The sequence below is a fragment of the Cannabis sativa genome, chromosome 8 (assembly GCF_029168945.1).
Source record: "Cannabis sativa cultivar Pink pepper isolate KNU-18-1 chromosome 8, ASM2916894v1, whole genome shotgun sequence".
Classification (NCBI taxonomy): Eukaryota; Viridiplantae; Streptophyta; class Magnoliopsida; order Rosales; family Cannabaceae; genus Cannabis; species Cannabis sativa.
The window spans coordinates 14,224,296-14,239,796 of NC_083608.1; the positions used below are offsets into that span (position 1 = coordinate 14,224,296).

The 15,501-nt window shown below is 26.7% G+C and overlaps 1 protein-coding gene and 1 pseudogene across 1 annotated transcript; one reads left to right on the forward strand and one right to left on the reverse strand.

Annotated features, from left to right (window-relative positions):
- Positions 1–9,662: 9,662 nt before the first annotated feature.
- On the reverse strand, positions 9,663–12,436 carry LOC115696232 (eukaryotic initiation factor 4A-III homolog B-like; annotated as a pseudogene).
- An 85-nt stretch (positions 12,437–12,521) lies between these two features.
- Positions 12,522–14,081, forward strand: LOC133030162 (vegetative cell wall protein gp1-like). The gene has a single exon (XM_061102420.1). The coding sequence runs from the start codon at positions 12,610–12,612 to the stop codon at positions 13,936–13,938; it is 1,329 nt and encodes a 442-aa protein (XP_060958403.1). The 5' UTR covers positions 12,522–12,609; the 3' UTR covers positions 13,939–14,081.
- Positions 14,082–15,501: the final 1,420 nt, after the last annotated feature.

The following is a 15,501-nucleotide window of genomic DNA, read 5'->3' on the forward strand; positions in this document are numbered from 1 at the left end:
GTTCAGAGAGAGAGAGCGGTGCCAGAGTTCTCATGAATGAATATCGACAGAGCCAGAAAATTGATTTCTTTCTAAAATTTTCGATCGAGCAGGCTGCCATTGATCAATCAAAGGTGAAGATTTTTTATCAAATAAAAAAGCCCAAAAAATTACGATTTTTGACAGATTAGTGGTAAAATTAGATCAGTACCTGGCACCAATATCAGTCACTAACTTTCACTTACAATTGAACCCGTATTGTTGATTTTGATCTTGATCTTCTTTTCAAAAGCTTCCTGTGAAAATGAAAAAATGTTAGATCGAAAATACGAATTCAAGCAGAAATAATCGATGGCTTGGGAGAGTACTTGTCTTGGGTAGTTCATGGCTTGAAAGAGTTAGGGTTTTAAAGGGTTCAATTTATATTTTATAAAACTGACGATAGAACAACCCAGAAAATAATTTTGCATTTAGTTTACCTCTTTTGCATTCAATCGCAGCAATGGAAGTGAAAAATAATATAAAATTGCATTTTACCATAATTTTTGAAAAATTAGTTACAATAAATCTTGTGAGTATTTATATGGGTGAAATTAATGAGATATAATTAATAGTTTTTTAATTAGGATATTCTGTTAAATAATAGAATATTCTGTTAAAATTTAAAACGTTAAACCAAGAATTGCCGTTAGATAGGCACTTTTAATATATAAAGATATCTATCTAAAATATTTGTTTAGTTTATTAGTATTTTTTTTTCTCTTAAGTTTGTCACTAATTTAGTTTTAGTCACAACAAGTATTGTGACTAAAAATATATTTAGACAAATTGTAATTTTTGTGACTAATACTTTTAGCCGCGAACCTTTTAGTCACAACATAAGAATAATAATTTATAATTAGTCACAATTTTTTCACTTTTAGTCATAAGTTTTGTTGTGACTAAAAGTAAGATTTTTTGTAGTGAAATGAGATACGGTGATGACATCGATTTTGAATGACAACGGTTTAAAAATCATATGATGAGTTTTCTATATATTTATCAATTAATTTTTGTAAATCTCTATTTTATGTGAGGATTTTCTAACTTCTATTTTTTTTTATTTTACTATAACGTTTGAAAATATCTTTTTGTTGCTTTCTTTTTTAGATAAGAAATTGTATGATAAATTTTTTTACCATATTAATTTATTTTTCTGTATAAAAAATATTAAAATTTTTAGTAGAATAATTATTCATACTATTAAAAAAAATATCAACTTTATTAATATATTTTTATAACTTAATTATCAATAAACAAAATATAACCGCACGCGAAGCGCGGGATATTTACTAGTATATATATAATTAAAATAATTTTTATATTTAATAAAATTTAACACTTAACTAGAGGAGATCATAAATCTCAACTTCTACTAGAAAAAAATAATAATTAACAAGCAATTGTCTTATTTTATTTACCTTTTACTCATAAATTTAATTTTATGTTAATTTACTTTTTTAAAAAATTCAATTTCTATTTTATTTTTAATAAATTAAGCACTTAATTTATATCATATATATTACTAGTTGTCTATGCTTTATTTTTATATATTATATATATTAGTTAGTATGTATTTTTATTTATAGGGCTAGCAATTTATAGTCTTTATTTAATTTAAGGCCAACTCCAGTGGACATGCAAAAACCTAATAATAGTGTTATATTACACAAAAAACAAGTCCAACCGCACGGTATATGTAACCTCAATTTTGGGTTTGTCTACAGTGTCCCACCATATTTAGGTGGGCACCGTAGACAACACTAAATTTCTTTTCTTTTTTTTTTTTAAATTTTTAATAATTAAATAATACTTAAAAAAAACTAAATAATTATAATAAATATTAATCAAAACTTTTATAAATGTATTTGTTTGTATTTTTATATTTTTAAGTGTGCTAAAAAAATATTAGGAGTGTTCGTGGTGCGAGTAGTGCGGTGTTTTACTATTTTTTTTTAAACCAACCGACACATGCGGTTTTTCCAATTTTCCAAACCGCACCCGCACCGCGAAACTAAAAAATCGCAGGAACCGTGCCGCAAAATAAAATAATATTAACTAATATAATTTATTGGATTTAACAAATATTTAGTATTAAAATATTCTTATTCTATTAATAAAATAATAGAATAATAAAGAATATAATCATTGGTGTAATTTTTAGTGTTGTGGTTGGAATTGAAAAAAAAAAATTAGTGTTGAAATAGTAGTTTTTTGGTGTTGATTTAACACCAAATTTGAGTTTCTCCATTAGAGATGCCCTAATGACTCAAATTAACCTTGAAAATTACACCATAACTAATACATATTTTTTTATTTATAATTAATCTGAATGTTATTTTTTTTGAATAAAAATCATAAGATCTATTAATTAATAAATTCGTTCAAAACAATAGAACGCACTTCAGAGGAACAGTCGCATACGACCTGTAGAGAAACAAGAGTCTCTTGCCTGAGCCAACTTATTAATTATAGGTTCAATTAACAAACTCCAAATCTAATTTTAAACCTATTTTTTTAATGTCTATTCTAAATTTAGTTCTAATTATGTATATATATATATTTTTAATTTCGAATTTATATAGAAAAATATTTTAATTAAATTTATTTTAAAGCAATAATTGTACTTATAAAAAATTATAACATATTCGACTTATAATATTTTTATAATAATCACTTCTAAAATAATTAAAATGCCACGAGTTCAATCCTTTAGAAGTAATATTTTCTTTTCTTTTCTTTACTTATATTTAATTTAAGATTTCAATTAATTTAATAATGTCAAAATTCTATCATATTATATTAATTAATTTTATTTTTCATATTTTATTGTTCACTATTATAATTTATGTAATACAACCGTCAACCACAATAATTACAAACTTTATAATTTTTACAGTATACGAATTGTTCTGTATTAGTAAATATTAAAGAAATTTAAATTATTATTTAGAAAAAATAAAAAAAAATTGAAATTATTAAATTAATTTAAAAGCTTAAATTAAAAAAAAAAAAAAAACCCATGTTTTTCTTAAAGGATTGAGCTCATCTCATTGGACTGGACATAAAATAATTTTACCACTTACACCATGATTATATTATTGGTTGTATTGATTATTGTAAAATTAAATAACTTGAATGTTTTGTACTTAATTTTCTAACTACAATTATTATGTTAAGTAGAAAATAAAAAATTAATTAAAAATAAATATATAAATTTAAAATTAAAAAAGTAATCAATTGAAAATTATAAATAGTCATAAGCTGAATAAGTAAAAAAAATTAGAGTTTTGTTAGTTATAGCTAATTAATAATATTTAAAATTAATTTTCATGAGTATATTTTGGTGGCAATTCTCTGTTTATAAGAAACCAATTTATTGGATGAGTTGGAAAAGATTGTGGAAGCATAAACACAGTGGAGGTATGGGTTTTCGGGATCTTAGAGATTATAACTTGGCTCTCTTTGAAAAGCAAGACTGGCAGCTATTAACAAAAGATGACAACCTTGTTAGTTAGTAAGGTCTTTAAGGCCAGATATTATCCTAGACAAACTTATCTTTATTAGAAATAATCCAAGTTTCATTTGGCGAAGTGTTCATGAAGAGCAAGATCTGGTTAAAGCAGGTGCAAGAAGAGTTGTGGGGTCAGAAAAGTACATTAATATTTTAAGAGAACCTTAGTTACATGATGAAACCAACTGGCTTAGTTGGTAAACATGTTTCTTCTCTCATGTTGGTAGGAAAAAGAGAATGGGATACTGAGATTATTTCAGACATGTTTAATGACAGAGACAAAGCTCAGATACTTAATATCCCTTTGAGCTATAATAGCGTGGACTAGCTCTGGTTCATTTTCTGTTAAAAGTGCATATCAGTTTCTTGAGCATGAGAAAAAAAGATGGCAGCTTGATAACAATTCTGGTTTTTGGAGGAAGTTATGGTAGTTGAAAATTCCTCCAAAAGTTAAAAAATTTATGTGAAGAGTTTTTGAAAATTAAACATGTGCCAATTGATTAGAGTTGTCCAATGTGTAAGGTGGCTATCGAATCAGCTCTCCATTTGATTAGAGCTATGGTTTGTTAGGCCATCTGGCAGCAAAGGAATGAACTGGTTTGGAAGTTAAAAACATCTTCTGCTGAGGAGATATGATCAATGATCAATCACAATCTTCACCATAGTTTCTTATATCAATAAGAATATTTGGTGATTACATCCTTGACTAAATCGGTGTTTATTAAGAGTTATTAATAAATCATATTTAAGACATCAATTTTTTATTCACACATTAGCTTCAAATAACTATTTATTATAGATTAAATATAAAATTTTCAGCAATTAATTCTATATTAATATTTTTATATTATTTTATGGTATACAAAACGGACAATCTAAATAAATTAGTAATAAGAAAGTGTTTGAAAATTATGGTAGTATCTGGTTTGTGTCAAGGGGGGTTCCATTCATCATTCTTATAAGTTTAATGAATTTGTTGTTCTTTCAAAAAAATATATATATATATTATGAAAAATTCTAAATTTAATGAAAGTTTTATTCTTCCAGAAAAAAAAAAAACCAATTTAACAACCAAAAATACATTTTGGAAATAAATAAAGGATATATAGGACAAAACAACGTTAAATTATTAGATTTTCGACTATTTGATGTTATTGTTCACTCGAGAAAATCTTGTCCCATATTTATAGGGAGAAAATTGGTGTATTCTAAATAAATATATTAAAAGAGACTAGAATTAAGAAGCCATAATAATTCATATCTAACCCCTTAAAACTACCAGAAATACCGGACCTTAATTAACTATACACTTCAAACATTAATTTTAACGTTAATTTTCTCTTATATCATTTGATTTACTTTCAAACATTATATCAAAATCGAAAACAAAACAAACAGTAAAATTTATTATAAATTCACTTTCCGTGAAGGAAAAGAGTTTTTTGGTGGAGATATGTTCAAAAAAAAATGGTGATATAAAGTTTTATGTTATTTATAAAAAATTATTTAAAAATCAATTCAATACCGTTAAAACACATTAATTACTATATAAATACCCGATAATGATATATGTTTTACCCTAAAACTAATGCTTGCAAATTATTCACAAAATCTCCTATCTTTTCAAACACCTAACTAGACTGGACAAACCTATAGAGATAGCAAGGTAATTCTTTTGGGGCCACTAATATATTTTCATATCAATTATATTAAAGTTTAACCACTATTAGTATTATATACATATTAATCTCTCATAACACACATGTTTAACACATAAAAAAAATATACAAGGAAGATTAAGACGATGAGCTCCATCATTAATTTTCACAAATAATAAAAAATATAAAATTGTAAAATTTCATTTGCTTCTACATTAATTGAATGTGTAAATTGAATATTGTAAGTGCAACTACTTTTGTTTATGACTTAACTGCTACGTTAGGTTAATTTTTTCAAGTTTTATTTCATTGAATTATGATACAGAAATGCACATAAACAAATCAATAAAAAAATTAGATCATGAAGATACTATGAATACCACTTTTTTTTTTTAGAAAAAAAAAAAACAAAATAATGTTGTTATTCACTCCATTTATTTTTGTGATTTGATGATGAATGTTTATATATTAATTATTCTTTTTTTTTTCTTTAAAACTTCTTTTATATTTTTTTTATAAAATCACACCAAATATAATATTTATTTCATTATCAAAAAACCCTATTATGACTTTTTTCATATTAGATTTGCAAGTGAATTGTGGTTCTATATTTATTTTGGAATATTGTAAATTTGTATCCAATTCTAACTTTGCACTATTTTTTTACATATATAAATATGAAATATACAATATATATTTGCACTAATCATATAATCATATAAAATGGTCACTTATAGGTATTTTTATTTTTATATGGTAAATATTCTTAGAATAACCTTTTTTTTTTATTATTAATTTAACATTAGATAACTCTTCAATTATTTGATTATCTTCATCATGACAAAGCAAATTGAAAATTTTATTATAAATTCACTTCCTGTGAAAGAAGAAGACATTTTGGATGGTGATACGCTGTTGATATACATTGATTCGAAAAAATCAATTAACATACCAAACTATTACAACAAAATCAAGTATAGAACTTATATTTCTCACAAACTTAATATCACTATCAGAGCTCAAAGTTTTAAAATTCGTTTAAAGTAAGTAATAATTTTATTATAGTTCTATCTTTATTCTATGTCATTATTTCTATATTTATAGAACATTAATCTTAATTATAAAATTATTATTTTTTTAGAGGGATAGATGCACCTGAACACGGCATGCCATTTTCAGAGGAGCCCAAAAATAAACTCAAAAAATTTGTAATAGGAAAATGCTTAAAGATTATAACATATGGAATTGACAATTTTATTAAATCCGGTCAAAACCGTATCGTTGGAGATATGTACTGTAATGGTATTTTTGTACAGGTAGAAACAATATTCTTATACATACATCTTTGATAAATCATATTTGATAATCTATTTCTACTCATTTAATTATTATTATTATTATTATTATTATTATGTGTAGAAAATATTACTGATAGAAGGATACGTATGGCACCACCCACTTGAAGATAGGAAGAAATTTGATACGGTATATACTTTAGTTTATAAAATATTTCTTAAAGTTTAATTAATCTATATATAATATAAAGGAAAGCACAAAATAAATTTAGGAGGCATCTTAGATTTTTTTTATTCTATTTTGTAAATTTTGTAAATTTTTTTTATTTTGTTTAGAAAATAATTACAAAAATACATGAAACTAAATGTCGCACATTGTTTATAAATGATGTTGGCATTATCCATGTAGCTTATAAATATTGTTCATTTTATGCCATAGTAATTCATCCAAAAGTATTTTTATTTATGGGTGGTTGATTTATTTCTTACCCTATAAGTTTTTATTATTTTATTTTTAATGTCTTATAATTTTTTATTTTTCATCTAATATATATTTCAATATTTATATTTTTAAAAGTAATTCTTTAATAAATATTTATTTTATACGTTTTTTTATATTTGATGCAATATATAATAATAATAATAATAATAATAATAATAATAATAATATACAATATATATAATTCTATATTTTTATTAGCCCAAAAAAAATTCAAAATAAATTATTTTAAATGAAATTAAATATTATTTTTTTTCTCAATATATAAAGAAAATGGTAAATACCATTTTGGACTCTGTGTTTTGCAAAAGTTATTAATTGGACCCTCTGTTTTGTTAAATGATAAAATGGACTCTGTATTTTCTAAAATGGTACAAATAGGACCCTTAATTGATTTTTTGTCAAAATAAAATTTAATTATAATTTGATCTAAAAGTGTTATGACAAAATTATTTACATTTTCTGTATCTGTTTGTATTAGGAATTGTTTTCAAGTTGATTATATTAAAAAAAAAAATTGTCAAAAATTAAGCTCAAGGTCCTATTTTTACTATTTTAGAAAATACAGGGTCCATTTTATCATTTAACAAAACATAGGGTCCAATCGGTAACTTTTGCAAAACACAGGGTCCAAAATGGTATTTACCCTAAAGAAAAAATATAAATCAAATGAGATGTCATGAACATTTTCTTACTATTTATCTATTAATATTTTATCTATTTTATAATATGTCTTCTAAGTAATACATATACTTTGTAAGAGTTTCACATTGTTTACAAACTATGTGAGTATTATACTTATTAATTACAAGTAAACACAATATATATTATATTTCATTAAAAAATGCTACAAGTAAAATATTTCTTCATTCACACCGATTTGTCCAAAAATTAATATTGTTTCTCTTTGTAGAGACAATTGAATATACCTCACCCAATTAATTTTATATATTTATAAATATATAAATATATATATTCAATTGATTAACTTTATATAAATATCCAAAAATTAATTTTTATTCTATAAATTTGATTATTTTTTTCTATTTACTTATAATATTTGTAATTTTTTTATTTCATAATTACTTTGAATATCCATCTTAATTAGTTTATGTATATATACATCTTAATTGAGTTTAAGAAATGTGGCACTAAGAAAGAGAAGAAACAAAAATATTCATCAATTAAAATAATAATATTAGTCTAACTTAAAAAATTGATACAAACAATTAATATTATAAATAATAATAGTAATCAAAAAAGATAACAAATCATGATTCATTAATTTAATGAATTGTTGCAACAAAAAATTAATAAATAATATTTTAAAATATCTACCTCTTATTCAATAAAAACGTTAAAAATTTACAATGTTTAAATTATTAATACTTAAATTAATATTGTTATATAAATAAAAAAACTATAAAAATATTTAATTTAAATATATGAACAAAAAATTAAGTTTTGCTATAAATGAATAAATAAAAAATTGATAATTTTTAGTTACAGAAAAATTTATACCATTATAACATTTGATTCATTTAAAAAAAATTATATTTTTAATAGCTTTTAATTATTATAAATAACTTTATTCGAAATGTGCTTTTATTTTTATTGTATTATGATTAATATTTGTGCTAATCACAAATAAAAGAAATTTTACATAAATATATTATATAATTTTATATTATTCATTAAAAATATAAAATAGTATTAAGCTGAATTGAGATTTTATTCGTAACTAAAAATTAATTTCTTTAATGTAAAATTTTAAAAAAATTATTAAAACCGCGCGAAGCGCGAATCTATTCCCTAGTTTATTTATAAACTAGAGAATAATAACTAATAATTTTTTGTATAATTTTATATATTAGTGGCAATTAAAGGCTAGGAGAGGTGGATTGGGGATATAGCCATGGGAGTGGAAAAGTAAACAAAAAAGAATTCCTTCATATACTTAGTTAATACTTAATAGTGTGTACTCTTTCCCTCTAACTATATATAATGTTAGAGGGTTTTAACGAGGCACACTTGTCTTTAATGTTGTTGTTGTAATGGACGAAATTAAGGTGGGTTTAGCACATGATAGTGAGTACTTAGTTGGATGCCAACCTAGCTTGGATCTTTCTAAGTCTCAATGATGCTATTACTTAACGTGCCTATTATGTATACAAACATTTATGGAGTTAAATTGACTTTGGACTTTTTTTTTAAAAATAAGTTAAAGTATCTCCTTAAGAGCTTTTAACTTTAATGATGTAAAATGTTAAATTTAGCACAAAAGATATAATAAATCAAATTTTAACCGACAATAAATATCACTTTTTTAATTATCTTTTCGTCACTCATTAATACTATTCATTAATAAAAAAAAAATTATATTTATAAGATATTAAAGGAATATAAATAAACAATATTTTGTGCATATTTTCAATGAGTATTAATGGTAATATTAAATTTTATAACTAATTTACACTTTCTACTTTGGAGTACAAACTCAAAATTAGGCTAGGCTAAATATAAGTTTATGGTATATTTTTAACTAAATTGAACCCAAAATATACACTATCAAGATGGTCTTATATTGTTTGGCAAGAATAAATGACACCCACATCAGCTAATTGATTTATATTATGTTAAATAAGATATTCGTTTCCATTTATAATGGTAATAGAAAATGACCAAACACAAAATTAAGAATTTGTATTAACCTTAAATTAACACACCATCCACACTAATAGAGGACATTATGAAAAATTCCTCAATCACAAAAACATTTCAAAACGTTAATAGTACAGTCCAGACTGGTCATAATGCAAGGTTTTTTTTTTTTTTTTAAGAAAAAAAAGTCAGAATTAAATACAGCCATGGATGGAACACAAAATCTTATCAACAAAGATAATCTATTCTAATTTTTCGGTCAGCATTAAAAGGCAAAAACAAGAACAAAAAAATTAATAGAGTTTTGTTTTCTTCTTTTTCTCAGTTTAACTCCTACAGTGGATGATGCCATCTCATAATATCGAAAAAATAAACAGTTGCAAGTACTGCACACAAGATCCCTCATCCAAATCACAAGAAACCAATTCACTCGCACACGCACACAATATTGCCAAGCATGTCTCATATTAGATCAGCAACATTCATCGGCATTTCGTCAATCTGAGTACTATAGTACTGTTCAATGTCTCTCAAAATCTTAATATCATCGCTTTTAACAAAGTTGATTGCAACACCCTGCATGAAAATAAAACCATAATTATCACTAGAAAAATAAACAAACAAGTACATCAAAACGCAACCAATCCAAACACTAAAATAGAAACATATTTGGTATTCTTGAGTTGCCACAACTTTAATCACGCCTAGAAGCTCGTTGCCCACATTTCTTAAATTTTTTTGTTCATCAAAATCGTTTTATTTAATAGTTTTTGTTGGCAAACATCATCGTTTCATTGCCAAGAACAAGTTGTGCCCTTATCAAGATATCATCAGATCCAATTACAAATCCTTATTTGAAGTTCAACGGTGTTTTATTCTGATCATAAATGCAAGCTAGAAACTTAAAGACGTGTCTTCTGCCTAGAATTTGGCAAAAATCTACTCTAAGAAATCCAACATCAAAAGATAATATTAAGGAACTAGATAAATACCTTGCGTCCAAACCGACCAGAACGACCAATGCGATGAATGTAGAGCTCTCGATTGTTGGGAAGGTCATAATTGATCACCAAGGAAACCTGAAAGAAAAATAAATAACATGATTAGGAAAACCTTAGTTTCAAGAGAAATATTTTAGCAACAATTTTAGAAGATTTAAAAGACAAATGAAAATTATCAGCTGAGGCAATAAAAGACGGCTGAACTGCCAACCAAATAAAATTGACAGTACTTAGCACAAGCTAAAACAAATATTCATATCATACCCAATTAAAATTTCTATCAAGAGTGTTATTTCAACTTTCTATGGGAGGAAAAATAAAAGCTACAAAATTGCATGGAAACCTAATTTTGCTGCAGGCACAATCTAATAGAGGGAAGCTCACGAGAACCAAAAAACTTTGCAGAGCACTCGTCAAGTGCCAAATATCATTCGTCTTTTCATTTCATTTACTTATATTTTACACTATTCAAATCTCTGCTCAGACTCTTGTGTATAAATACAGTATTTCGCTGCTGGTAATATATTTGTTCAACCCTCACAAGTCACAAACATGCATCTTCATCTAAGTAAAAACAATCCTAGTCCTGAAATATCCTTTTACACTAAAGGAAACAAGCATTTCTCATCAAATATTCCAAAGTGAGCAACAAAATAAAAGAGAAAGCTAGAATTGTTCTTAAAACCCATTATATAATACATTAAATCTCCAACCAATTTCAATCAATAACATCTTTAAGAGAGCAAGGCAATAAAGGTTAGTTGCTTGACAATTAGATAGGCTTTCACAGTAATAGCAGAGCATTTCAGCAGAATAGAAAAACAAATACCTGTTGAACATCAAGGCCACGAGCCCAAACATCTGTTGTAATCAAGACACGGGTTGTACCATCACGGAACTCTCCCATAATTGCATCTCTTTCCTTTTGAGGCATGTCTCCATGCATCGCTGAGACAGTAAAGTTATTGCTACGCATCTTTTCAGTGAGCCAATCCACCTATCAAATTGAAAAACAAATACTAATATTCATCAATCAGCTAAAAATGGGTACATGTACCAAGCAGCAGTAATCCAGAATCAAGAATTATGAATACAATGATAGTTTCACATTTTTTAAATGATAAGCAACAAAGAATGCACCTTTCTTTTTGTGTTGCAGAAGATAACGGCTTGGGTAATTGTAAGGGTGTCATAAAGATCACATAGAGTATCGAATTTTCACTCTTCCCTTTCAACAGCTACAAAAAATTGTTTGATACCCTATCGTAAAAAAAGAACAGTTATAACAAATTACACTAAACAATATAGGCATTGACTCGAACTAACTAAAACATCATCTAAAATATAGGAACTTACCTCCAATGTCAATTCATCACGTTTAACGAGAATCCTCACAGGGTCAGTCATAAACTTGCTTGTCATCTCAAGGATCTCATGTGGGAGGGTAGCAGAAATCAAGCAGACCTACATCAATAATTAAGAAGTTAGCCATAAACATTTCATCAGATTCATCCTGAAGTTCTGGAGGAAGATAACGGTACACATCATAAATCTGATCCTTGAACCCTCTGCTCAACATTTCATCAGATTCATCCTGGTGACAAGTAACCAAAATATTCGTCTATGTCAATAACAGAGCAGGAAATTAACACTATAAACTCGGAAACTAAAGGCACCAGTCATGACTAAACTCACAAGAATTAATAATTTAATGGCTCTGGATAGCCGAAGGCTTTTTAAATCCATAACCGTAGATTCCTCTAACCAAATCGTCCTTAATATCATAAAATTTAAAAAAAAAAAATCAGAAACATAAATATCTAGATATTATGATAAAAATAAAAGACTACATATTTAAAATAAAATCAAAATTTAAAACTATTGACTATATAAATAATCAATCGACATTACTTAACTTCACATACGATTTGATCTGACTCAGAAAACAAAAAGAAAAATAATAATGAGGAAGTTCAATTCCATTTTGATGGTAGTTACTTTACTATTATCAATTTCTTCTTTAGCCTTCAGTCAATGTCATGTAACCTTTCGAGATTTACAACCATGCCTTCCACAAAGAGCTAATGATGTTACAACACACTATGTTGTTACACCACAATGTTGCATTACCATTCTTAATATGGTTAATTGTTCTAATAGCATCAAGTCTGCACAATGGCTACCTAACTTTAGAAAACAATGTCAAAACCTTGGTACTACTCCCCCAACCACTCCTCGTAATCCATCACCACCGGTGTCAGTGCCACCATCACCATCGGTATCTATGCCTCCTCCATCATTGGATACTCCAGCACCGATGCCATCACCACCACCATCACCGTCAGTGTCTAAACCTCATCCAACACCATCGATGCCAGTGTCACCACCACCACCACCGTCAGTGTCTATACCTCATCCAGCACCATCGATGCCAGTGTCACCACCACCATCACCGTCAGTGTCTATACCTCATCCAGCACCATCGGTGACAGTGTCACCACCACCACCACCATCACCATCAGTGTCTATACCTCATCCAGCACCATCGATGCCAGTGTCACCACCACCATCATTATCAGTATCTATGCCTCCTCCATCATATAATACTCCAAAAACACCACCGTTATCAAAGTCTCCATCACCAACAAAACTGGTGTCTCCAACATCATCACCATCAGTATCTATGCCTCCCCCATCGTCAGATACTACATCACCACCACCATCAGTGTCTGTACCTCCCCCATTATTCCATGCTGCATCGCCATCGCCTCCAACAGAACCAACAGTACTTGTGCCTCCAACACCATCAGTAGCTATGCCTTCCCCTACAGCACCATCACCTCCAACAAAACCAATAGTGTCTCCAGTACCATCATCACCATCAGTATCTGCGCCTCATCCAACAACACCATCATCACCACCACCGGTGCTTGGGTCATCACCAAAGTTATCATCTCCACCAACGGTGCCTCCCTCACCACCATCATCAAAGACTCCAAACCCATCTCCCAAACATTACCATCACCATCACCATCATCACCACCAAGTACCGTCACCACCTTCTTCGAAAAGAGATGATAAGAAGATTACTTGTATTTCATCAATAATTCAAGCAAAAACAATTTGTAGGCCAGAAGCTATTTCAGGTTTTTTCCACAAAAAAATTGAAATTGGTCAAGATTGTTGTGAGGCCATCAACAAACTCGACAAGCTTTGTTTCAACCATCCTAGCCATCGTTTTGGTTACGGCTATCCATATTTTGTCAGACAATATTGTGCACGACACTATTAGCTACAATATTAACTTTTTTTTAGTTTTCTTATCATATTTAGTTATTTTATTTTGTTAGGAAATTTTTGTTTTGCACATTAGAGAGTTTTTTTTTCTTTTTCTTTTTTTCATTACTTATTAGTTTAGTTCTCCCATGAAAACGAGAGTTTTGATTTCGTTATCAATTTTCTGTTTACTTATATTATTTATTTATTTAGTAATTTATATTGTATAAATATAAATTAAGTAAGAATATTATGGATTTTTTTGTTTTATTTAATTATATATGAAGTTGTTTTTAGAAAAAAAATTGTTTTTATTATTAAGAATTGCATTATGGATTATATTTTGATATACATAATTTTTGGGAATTTATAACAAAAATAAATCATCAAAATACAAAAATTAATAATTCTATATACACTCTGATTGTGACTTTTTGCGTTTATTTGATTTTAAATAACAAAAATATTTATCTAACATAGGGCAGGGCGCAGGGAGCCAAAAATATATTTATTTTCAATATTAAAATTAAAAACAATTTTTTTGTATGTAAAAAATTATTTATAAAAAATATCAAAATAGAATAAAAAGTATTCTATATTATCAAATTAAAAATATTAATGTACTTTTAATTAAAATATATCCTAAATTATAAATTTGGTAAATATTTTTTAAAAATCTATATCTATATCTATTCTATATAAAGTGTGTCTATATAACTAAAATTCTTGGTTTTTGAGAAATTTATGGGTGACTTTTAATTTTTATTTAATAAAATAATAAAATATTATTTATATATAATAAAATAATAATAAAACAAATCTCATTAATATTTGAACTGATATTTGGGTGACTTTTAATTTTTATTTAATAAAATAATAAAATATTATTTATATATAATAAAATAATAATAAAACAAATTCCATTAATATTTGAACTGATATTTGATGCTAAATATTCGAGAATCACAACACATTTAAAAAAAAAAAAAACAACTGGGATTTGATACTCTGAGACTCTCAATTAAAAAAAAAAAAAGTAATATGCTCATCAAATTTGTATTTATTTTTAAACATGGTGAAAAAATGAATTATCTTTCATATTATTCAACAGAGTAAAACAAGTTTTATATTGGTTTACTATTCAACAACCTTGTCAAGAATTCTTGTAAGTTGTAACCACAAAATTGCCAGGTCAAACCAACACTTTCATTGCAATATTCACAGACTAACTACAAAATTATTTCATAGCATTTACAGAACCGCACACCCCCAATCATCTTTAATATGGACGTATCAGAAGCCAGATCATTAACCTAAATTGGTTAGTTCTATTATGTTTTGGAACAAATCGTCTATATATAATATAAAAAACCCATCATACTTGTATCTTGAAACATTCTTCAGGAACCAAGATTTTAAAACACAATTGTTACCTCCTTAAGGTCAACCCACTCCCAAGTCTCATTTGTTGTATTTATATCATAGACCAAAGCATGCCGGCCCTGTAAATAATAAGAAAATCAAACGTGGTTTAAATCTCAAGGCAATAGAGCCTTTTCCGTTAAATCTCAAAGATACA